The sequence below is a fragment of the Schistocerca nitens genome, chromosome 11 (genome assembly GCF_023898315.1).
Source record: "Schistocerca nitens isolate TAMUIC-IGC-003100 chromosome 11, iqSchNite1.1, whole genome shotgun sequence".
Classification (NCBI taxonomy): domain Eukaryota; kingdom Metazoa; phylum Arthropoda; class Insecta; order Orthoptera; family Acrididae; genus Schistocerca; species Schistocerca nitens.
In genome coordinates this window covers 210890367-210901227 of record NC_064624.1, presented here as the reverse complement: position 1 = coordinate 210901227, position 10861 = coordinate 210890367, and the positions used below count along the sequence as shown (strand labels likewise).

Sequence of the window (10861 nt, the reverse complement as noted above, 5' to 3'; positions counted from 1 at the left end):
GCGCAAAAAGAAAGGTGTGGCATTTCAGTGCCGGATTGCACAGAGCGTCAGGAAAACTGTCACATCTCACAAAAAATTGTCGTGTTTATATAAAATAAACTGTTTCACGCAGGGAAGACCAGGCATTTCAAATATGCTAAAATCTAAAAAGCAAAATTTTTGAAGCCCACTTGCCTTCCGTCTCCCCTTAAGCACCTTCTTACTTCCCACTGTCGAAGAGCAATTCGGGGATGGCGGTTGCACCTTTCAGCACGATCGAGCACCTGTTCGTAAGGCACGGCCTGTGGCTGAGTGGTTACACGACAGTAACATCCCTGTAATGGGCTGGCCTTCACAATCCCGACCTGAATCCTGTAGGGCACCCTCGGGATGGTTTGCAATGCTAAATTCGTGCCAGCCCTCACCGACAGACACGGGTACTTCTCCTCAGTGCAGCACTCTGAAGAACGGGCTGCCACTCCCCGAGAAACTTGCCAGCACCTGATTGAATTTATACCTGTGACAGTGGAAAGTGTCGTCAAGGCTGAGAGTGGGTTAACACCGTAAGGAATTCCAACTTTACCGATTGAGGGTGCCGCGAACTTGTAAGTCGTCTGATGTAGATGTAACTTCAGGTGTGCCCCAGGGAAATGTGTTGGGACCACTGCTGTTCATGTTGTGTATTAATAACCGTACAGACAATGTTAATAGTAAAATCAGACTTCCTGCAGCTGATGCAGTTATCTACAATTAAGTACTATCTAAGAGAAGCTGCATATTTATTTATTCAGTCAGATCCTGAGAAGATTTCAAAGTGGTGCAAAAATTGTCAACTTGCTTTAAATGCTCAGAAATGGAAAATTTTGCAGTTCACATAACAAAAAAAATGTAGTACCCTATGACTATAATATCAGAGTATCACTGCTGGGATTGGCCTACTCGTACAAATACCTAGGTTTAACACTTTGTAGGGATATGAAATGGAAAGATCATAGGATGAGTTGTAGGCAAAGCAGGTGGTGGACTTCAGTTCATTGGTAGAGTACTGGGGAAGTGCAGTCGGTCTACAGGCGAGACAGCTTACAAACCACTCATACGACTGGTTCTAGAATATTGCTCAGGAGTGTGGGAGCCATACCAGATAGGACTAGCAGGGTATGTGGAACGTGTACAGGCCAGCACGAATGGTTTCAGGTTTGTCCGATTCGTGGTAGTGTCGCAGAGACTGAAGGAACCGAACTGGGAGACTCTGGAAGACCGATGTGAAATATGCCGAGAAAGTCTATGAAAAAAGTTTCGAGAACTCGCTTTAAATGATGACCCTAGGAATGTACGACAACCCCCTATGTATCGCTCAGATAAGGATCGTGAGGATAAGATTAAAATAATTACTGTAGGTACAGAGGCATTCAAAAAATCTTGTACTCTGTACATGAATGAAATGGGAAGAAACCCTAGTACTGGTGCAGTGGGACGTACACTCTGCCGTGCACCTCACAGTGGTTTGTAGATGCAATGCCTGAAGGTTGCAGTCCATTTCTTTATCGAACATTATAAATGCCTGACCACTTCCAGATATATTCCACTTAATACCGGTAATCTGGTTTTAACTGCAGTATCTCTTCCACTACAAGTTGCAGACATACAGCCATCCATTTCATTGTAAAATATTAAATAACGTAGCGGTATGTATAGAAGTCCACGTTAGAAATGTAGTATAGAGCAAGTAATTAAGTACACTCGTGTTCTACAATTCGTAAGCTGCCTCACTGCTTCAATTAATCTTTTGTCTTTCATTATAGAATTAAACATTTTAACAAAATAAATAACAAAATGGAACAAATTATAGCAAATAACCAAAAATAACTAATAGCAATAACACAAAATGTGTGACAAAACAAAGTTAGGAGATCCATATGTCACTGTATATCGGAAGGAAATGCGTTTCGGGATCGTGTGGTAAATGCGTGATGTCGGGCATCAAAGCTTTCTTCCTGAGAAACCTCGACGGTGATGTGACGGCCGGTGCGGACGCCGCCATTTGAAATGCATTGTGGAATGTTTAGACACGACATGACATAAGGTGACGTGATGGGCAGTGAAAACTGACCTTCATTAGAGCATAGACTACACATGTTGTCAATACTTCACTTTTTTCTGAAGCATCTGACTTATTTTGTACAGAGTGGACACAAGTCCGACTGGGGACCTCGTTTAGTTTTGTTACCCTAGGCCTGCAGTAGTTTAACTTGCCACTGCATCTCAAAAAAACCTTGAACTAATGGCAGTTTTCATACCAAGTGTTGATGGAAAAGCACATCAGCCTCACACTGTCAAAATTAACAGATCCAGTGATGTTTCTAGAGATTATTGAACATTTCTTGTCATTTCAGATTTTGGTGATGCCTGCTTTGGTCCAGACTGCCAAGCAGAGAATGGTTGAATGTAGTGTGGCACTGTAAATGATTGACTTTTGCTTATCCCTTGTGTAGCTGCCTCATTGTCATCATATGTATGCAATTGGACTGTGTGTGGATTTAAATACATATTACTGGAATGTATTCAGTGTTGCAGAACTGCCGTTAGTGCGACGCAGTGGATGCAGATGCGTAGAAAATGCTGTGCGTGTACTTTGCTTGACAATATTTTATATCTTAGGAGCATGTCCAGTTGTTTGTGCTCAGTAAAAACAGAAAACAAAAAAATGTGATAATTACACGTTTACTGACAAGTCATAGTTAAGACAGCTATGTAAATTAGTGTGAATCTGTGTGTGAATGTAATTAATGTGAAATTAATCTGTGTTCAAATGTTCAATTTGCTGTTACGGTGTTAATGATTCAAATATCTGTTTATGAACAGTTCCCTGCAGCACAAACCATATCGGAGAAGTTGACGCCTATTTGTTGCCGCAATGGAAGAATCGCTGGACGCTTCCTTGCCGGTCGACACGGTAAGAATGGATCCCTTTTCTTTTCGTTCTTTATTTCATTCATTTGTCCATTGTGATCTGTAGATTTCCTCGAGGCCAAATTCCAGGTCGCTGTATACACCTCAAACTCAATTGGTACCCTGATGCATTTTTCGTAATTTATGTGAAACATATGTGAGTAATAAAAGGTGTACAACTTTGCTTCTGCCGTTTTTTTCCCCAACATTTGAGGCTTTAATGAAACAAATTGGTTACACACGTATCATTCAAAGTATTTTCCATCGCTGGCCACTACTTTCTCCCATCTTTCGGGCAGTGTACGAATCCCGCGTCGAAATAATGGTTCATCTTTTGAAGTGATCCACGAAATGATCCAATTTCAGACTTGTTCGTGAGATCTGAAGTGTCGGTCAGCCAGGCCGTGCGCCATTGATCTAAACAGGTGATAGTCAGAGGGAGTAATGTCGGGAGAATAATGGGTGGGGTAGGACTTCCCATTTTTAACCTTTCCAAGTATGTTTTGACCCTTTAGCGATGTGGGGTTAAGTGTTGTCATACTGAAAAATCACTTTATCGTACCTCTCACTGTGTTGTGGCCGTTTGTCTTTGAACGCTCTGCTCAAACATATTGTGTTCGATAACGAGCACCTGTGATTGTTCAACTTGGTTTTAACACCTCATAGTACACGACGCCGAGCTGGTCCCACCGAATGCAGAGCACGATCTTGGAGCTATGAATATTCGGTTTGCCCCGGTCACAATGCGATGCAGAAATCCTTCCAGTTTTTTGCCTCTGCAACTGTTCACAAACGCCATTCAGTCTCTCGGTTTCAGCTCACACGGGACCCCAAGTTCCTTCTTTCTGAATCGTGCCCATAGCCTTGAGATGTTTTGAAATGGCTCGCTGTGTCACTCCCACTAATCGTGCCAATTCTACCAGAGTTTGACACGAGTGTTCACTCGGCAATGTCTCCAATTCCACATCTTCGAAAACATTCTCTCTTCCACCGCTATGCCGGTCTGCGAAGTTAAAATCACTCGAGACATGTTTTTTCACTAATACCGTACGTAATAGAGAGCATTCGATGAGACTAACCTGCAGTTTTCTTCATATTGAAACTAAACAGTAACATCTCCCGCAAATGACTAGAATTAGGCTCATAAACTGACATTTTCAATGGAGAACAACTTTATGGTGCAGACACAAATCGACTAATGTTTGAACGAGGTTATGTTGACAGAGGTCAGAGCCAACTGTCTGACATCTGCGATCTGTTTCTTTCGACCACTACTTCCCATTGTCGCCACCTATCGGTAGAAGCAAAGTTGTACACCTAGTACGTATTGGAATACGTGTCGCAAACGTGTCTGTTATGATACAGCTTTCCTGAATTTACTTTGCAGTTTCAGTTTTTATGATGAAAAGTGCATTTAATGTGTGTGTCTGTGTGTGTGTCTGTGTGTGTGTCTGTGTGTGTGTCTGTGTGTGTGTCTGTGTGTGTGTCTGTGTGTGTGTCTGTGTGTGTGTGTGTGTGTGTGTCTGTGTGTGTGTGTCTGTGTGTGTGTGTCTGTGTGTGTGTGTGTGTGTGTGTGTGTGTGTGTGTGTGTGTGTGTGTGTGTGTGTGTGTGTGTGTCTGTGTGTGTGTGTCTGTGTGTGTGTGTGTGTGTGTGTGTGTGTCTGTGTGTGTGTGTCTGTGTGTGTGTGTGTCTGTGTGTGTGTGTGTGTCTGTGTGTGTGTGTGTGTGTGTGTCTGTGTGTGTGTCTGTGTGTCTGTGTGTGTGTGTGTCTGTGTGTCTGTGTCTGTGTGTGTGTGTGTGTGTGTGTGTGTGTGTGTGTGTGTGTCTGTGTGTGTGTGTGTGTCTGTGTGTGTGTGTCTGTGTGTGTGTGTGTCTGTGTGTGTGTGTGTCTGTGTGTGTGTGTGTCTGTGTGTCTGTGTGTCTCTGTGTCTGTGTGTGTGTGTCTGTGTGTCTGTGTGTCTCTGTGTCTGTGTGTCTCTGTGTCTGTGTGTGTGTCTGTGTGTCTCTGTGTCTGTGTGTCTCTGTGTCTGTGTGTGTGTCTGTGTGTCTCTGTGTCTGTGTGTGTGTCTGTGTGTCTCTGTGTCTGTGTGTGTGTCTGTGTGTCTCTGTGTCTGTGTGTGTGTCTGTGTGTCTCTGTGTCTGTGTGTGTGTCTGTGTGTCTCTGTGTCTGTGTGTGTGTCTGTGTGTCTCTGTGTCTGTGTGTGTGTCTCTGTGTCTGTCTGTCTGTCTCTGTGTCTGTCTGTCTGTCTCTGTGTCTGTCTGTCTGTCTCTGTGTCTGTGTGTGTGTGTGTGTGTGTGTGTGTGTGTCTCTGTGTCTGTCTGTCTGTCTCTGTGTCTGTCTGTCTGTGTGTGTGTCTGTCTGTCTGTGTGTGTGTCTGTCTGTCTGTCTGTGTGTGTGTGTGTCTGTCTGTGTGTGTGTGTGTGTGTGTCTGTCTGTGTGTGTGTCTGTCTGTGTGTGTGTGTGTCTGTCTGTGTGTGTGTCTGTCTGTGTGTGTGTGTGTGTCTGTCTGTGTGTGTGTCTGTCTGTCTGTCTCTGTGTCTGTCTGTCTGTGTGTGTGTCTGTCTGTCTGTGTGTGTGTCTGTCTGTCTGTCTCTGTGTCTGTCTGTCTGTCTCTGTGTCTGTCTGTCTGTCTCTGTGTCTGTCTGTCTGTCTGTCTGTCTCTGTGTCTGTCTGTCTGTGTGTAAAAGTTAGGTTATGCCACAGATCACTCCTGTTGCCACACACTATATCCCGCATTCACGTTCGTTGGCTTCGTTAACTTCAGTCAGATTATCACTACTACCTAACCTAGACCTTGTGCTATGCAACAGATCAGTCTGTGCACACCACCGAAAAACACCTAAAGGTTCAACTGTTAATGACTGATATTAGAGAGGTGTGAACACGAACTTCTGTTCGGAAAGCCCGAGAGGTTTTTGAACAAAGTCAAAGGCAGTAGTTTAGGAAGTCTCACGTGTGGAAGGAAGACAGTAGGAGGAGGAGAAAGGGTGGGTGTGGAAGGGGGGGAAGACGAGTGGATACATATTTCAGTAATTTTGTGGCACTTGATGTGTGGCATACCAGTCTTTTATTTGTTTTACTTACAGCATCGTATCGCAGACCTGCGTTACATGTTACGAATCCCCCTCAGAGTGTCAATTACCACCTTCCTGTTGTAGGCTGTGGCGAGCTCGAGAGGTCTTCAGCAGCAGCAGCAGCAGCAGCCACCGGCAGCCGCGGACTCGACCACACCCACCCGCAGCGTCACCCCCACCGCGGCCGCTTCACCACGCGCCGCAGCGGTCTGCAGAACTGCCTGCCTCTCGCTGTCCCTCCCATCTCTGTTCACTCTGGGCACCGGCAGGAGCTTTGCGGCGCCCTGCCTGCTGTATCCTGCCGCTATGTGGAGGCCGCCCTGCTGCCACTTGTTCTGTATGTTGATGTCGGCCCCCGACTGCGGCAGAATTCCGCTGTACAGTGCGGTGGAGTGTAGCCGCGTTCGCGCCGGTTGTTCGCGTCTGTTCCCCTGGCAGAGACCTCGAGGTCTTTGGCTGCGTCTCCGTTCTCTGTGCATTTTGAATCTGCTTCTCGATGCCTTGCTCCTTTGCGGTATTATTTTCCACGGAAATGTGTTGCCGCAGTGGAAAATCTGAAAGTCTTTATAACCGTGCCAATTACGTGCTAAAAACCCAGTACTGTGAGCAGCGTGTAAGACTTGACGACTTGGTCCAGTATGGGGAAGGAGATTTTGAGGCTACACAGAATTACTTGTCAACATTTTTAGAACTGAAAGTGTAATACCAGAGGGTGGTGTTCCACATTACATCTGATTTGGGAATCACCCTGCAAAACCCCCTGTTCAGGGTTACCTTTGCTGACCCAGAAAACTAATTTTTGGCAGGCCACGTATTTGAGGCATATCCTGTAATTTTAATGTGCGGAATTTAAAATTGAGCTGTGGCCTCGGGCGTAGATCCTTAAGCGGGGATTTGCATACGATTTAATGTGATTGAAGATATCCGAGTAAAACAAATTTTCATTTTGACACGTAAACGTATTCACTAAAACCATCTATTAACTTCACATACAAAAATTGACTGCCAAACTGTTAACGAGTCTGTTGGTGTTGAAATTCTGTTTAATGACTGAGTGTATAGCAGTGTTACTGGTTCACCTGTGAATTTACACACTGATAAACCACAATGAAAACTGAAACTTTGAGGTGGGATCAAAAAATACCTGGAATCGTGCAGTTGGATGTGCACATTTTGTTGTTACGTGTTGTGGTACTAGGTGGTGTTGCTTAGGGGTATTCCACGTGGCTCAGGAAGCTGGCATCAGTTGGGGTTCAGTGGTTTGTTTGTTGTGCTCTCTTGTTAGTGTTTCTGTTCGCTTCCTTTGGCATTTAATGACACGGTTGACAATGAGCAGAGACTCTGCGTGAAATTTTGTTTCCTGTCGGGGAAAACTGCAGCAGAGACTATTGGGATGCTTCGGCAAGCCTTTAGTGACGATGCTTTGGAGAAATCGCAGAGCGAAGAGTGGTTCTCTTATTTCAGATCTGGCAAAACATCAACTGAAAACGTGTCACACTGTGGTTGTACTTAGACATCAAGAAATGATAACGATTGCCACAATCAATCAAACGAGCAATTCTCAGAGGACCATTGACCAAATTTCTCGGGAAAGAAAAGTGTCACGGAACACAGTCCAGTAAATCTTAACTGAAGATTTGCACACGAGACGGAGTCTGCAAAATTTGTTCCTCGCTCACTCGCAGGTGACCGAACAGAAAACCACGTTAATGTTTGCCACGGCTCGAAGAGTGAAATGCAAAACTGTCCAACTGCTGGATGAGAGTCGGTACTACAGGTACAATCTGGAGTCGAGGAGTAAAAGCGAGTGCGGAGCCAGTGGAAAACTCGAACATTGCCACGGCCCGAGAAAGCACGTCGAGTGCCGTCCGACGTGAAAACGGTGTTTATCTGTGTTTTTGATATGAATGGAATTGTTTACAAGGAGTGTGTTGTTCCAGACAGTTTGTGAGCCGATATTTTTATGAGGATGTGTTAGGAAGATACGAAGGTGTGTGCAGTGAATATGGCCAGAACTGGGGAAAAATGGGAACCGGTTGCTCCACCGAGACAAAGCTCCAGCCGTCGCAGCTCCGACAGGCCGACAGTCTGTGGCAAAACGTGACACGGTGCTTGTCCCTCGTCCACCCTCTCACCCAATCTCTCTCTGTCTGACTTTTTTTTATTTTCACGGACGAAGCGAAGTCCAAAAGGAAACTGAATTGGTGATGCAGACGACGTCAAAGAAAACGCACTGGCGGCTTCGAACGGTATCCAGCCACGAGAGTTCCAGAACTGTTTCCGGCAGTGGCGAAAGTGTCAGGCTAAGTGTACCGTTGCACACGGATGATACTTTGAAGGGGACTAAAATACTGTAAATGTAGGGTTCAATAAAATGCAAAATAAAAATTCCAGTTACTCACAATTACTGACGAAGTAGTGATCGAAAGCTCGGTGTGTAACCTCAGAAATTTGCATTCGAGACGTGACTGTCGATCTCGAGACGGGCAGTAGCGTGAAATTCCACAGTGCCGCTTAAAATGCTCGCCGCATTTGTAACTGTGGTGTTCCGTGCCGTCATCTGCTGACGTGCGGTCCCTCTGTGGACGGCACTCGGTCAAAACTCTGAGGTGCCGCAGTCTACGTCCCGACTCGATCTGACGGGTCCCACGTGGAATCGACCGTGACCCAATTCGGAGGCAGTGCGTGCTCTGCCACGACTCGATGCCTAGTCCCCGACGTGGCCACCGCCGGTACGGAATGGCTAGTCTTCGAAATTTTGGTAGTCTGTTATACCCTGCAAGAAGTACAGGATGCTCCCCTTCTCCTTAAAGGCAAGACGAGGGGACCATTTTCTACCCGTTTCCCGGACGTACGGATTGGAGGAAACGAACTCACCGCTGCGGCTGCCGAGGAGGCTCGCTCCCTTCCGACTCTCGCTCACAGTCACGTTCACACTCTGATATGCCAATCACGCGTTTTCTGATCTATGTTGCTGGCCTAGCACCAGGGTTTTATCTGCAGCATCGTATGACAGAACTGTTAGACGGGACAAGTCACCATCGCTGTACCGGGCTCCACTGCCCGGTTGCAGACCAGGGAAAGCTGTTCATTATGCTGTCCACAATCGCAAAGGTGGATAACACTTTGGTGCATTCCCCCGGCGTCACCCCCCCCCCCCCCCGCCCCCCGTCCTTCCCCCATCGCGTTCCCCCATGCAGTTCTGGTCCCAGTTCTATGAAACATACAGGGTGGCGCAGGGAAATGGGAAATTTCGAAATAACGTCATTTCCACGAATAAATTCATAAAACTAGTAGTTTATTAACGAAAGTGAACGTATTCAGTATGCCATTATTCAGTATGTCTTTACAATCAAAATGTCCAAAAGTCTCTCTTTAGTTTTTAAAGGTGACATCGGAAAGATGTGCTCACATTTGGTGTTCACACTCTTAACAGCCTGTTACGAAAACTCTGGAATGTGCGGTGTAGCAAATCTCGGGTAGTGGCAGTGATTTCGTTTTCAATGTTCTCCTTCAGTTCGTGGATTGTTGCAGGACGTGTACAGTACACCTCACCTTTAAGATATCCCCACAGGAAGAAGGGATCTCGCAGGCCGTGCAATGTCACCATTACGTGAAATAATGCGTCTTCCAAACGATTGACGAACTGCTGCCATAGATTGTCGAGCAGTGGGTGACGTGGCTCTGTCCTGCTGAAACCACATGTTTTCGACGTTAAGATTAAGCTCGTATGTTCAAAAAAATAAGGGCCGGTAACACAGTGACATGATACAGCACACCTATTGTGACCTTGGTGCTGTGTAGTGGTCGCTGCTGAAACTCGCAAAGATTGTCCTGTGCCCGATAACGAAAATTCTGTTTGTTCACGAATCCGTTCACGTGGAAATGGGCTTCGTCTGATATCCATAAGTTACCAAGGAAATTCGCATCCTCGTCGATTTTAGCCAATATCTGGCTACTAAACTCCGTATGTGACGCTGGGTCTCATTCGTGTAAGTGTTGCACAATCTGCAACTTATAGGGACGGAAGTCTTAATTCGTGCAGTATTCTCCGTAAGCTTTATCGCTTAATCCCTAGCGAAGATGCGTGCTGTCGAACGGAGCGGCGAGGACTTCTCTCGATTGCAGCTCTAGCAGCTGCAATGTTCTCTGGGGTACGTACCGTCGGAATGCCACCTGGAGGTTTCTTTACAAGGCAGATCCTGTTTCTTCAAAATTACACACCCACGTTGTAATCGCATGCGCAGATGGGACGCGTCCGTGACGTCCGAGCTGGTAATGCTGTCCGAATGTTCTCTGTGCGGCAGTCGCACTATCGCCATTTTTGTAAAACGCCCTCACAGCTACTGCACGTTCCGCACCAGTCCAGTTCTCCACAATTACTAAATGGCAATGCGTTCACATCAATTGTGCAAAGTTTCGAACATCTGCCGGCACTACAGTGCTGCTAACTGTAACGTTCAAAATTTCCCGTTCCCCTGCACCACCCTGTACAAACATAAAAACAGTGCATGTGCGAGATATACCTAGTGGCGACGTTAGTCAGTTTAGGAATATTAGTGTCTCTAGAAGGAAGCACAATGCTTCACGTTCGGATTTTGTCGGTGGAACTGACAGTCTCTCTCTACATGTCCATCCCTTTTCAGCATTAAGTCACCACCACAATGGGTTGTAAATCACGAGACTGACTTCAAAAATATTGCACGAGGATATGAAAATTTCAAAATACCTTCAAAGAAGAAATCCTTTACGGAGTGTGTCTGTCGAGAAAATACACTTGTATTGACGGTGCCGATTGTGGACCGTGTGAGATTTACATTACTGCATTACGGATGGAAGGAAACTTGAGGGTCGTCTC

At 45.9% G+C, this 10861-nt stretch overlaps 1 protein-coding gene across 1 annotated transcript; it reads left to right on the top strand.

Moving 5' to 3' along the window:
• Positions 1-2857: 2857 nt before the first annotated feature.
• Positions 2858-7990, top strand: LOC126213290 (uncharacterized). The gene is made up of 2 exons (XM_049940960.1): positions 2858-2932; positions 6088-7990. The coding sequence occupies exons 1-2, from the start codon at positions 2894-2896 to the stop codon at positions 6559-6561; spliced, it is 513 nt and encodes a 170-aa protein (XP_049796917.1). The 5' UTR covers positions 2858-2893; the 3' UTR covers positions 6562-7990.
• Positions 7991-10861: the final 2871 nt, after the last annotated feature.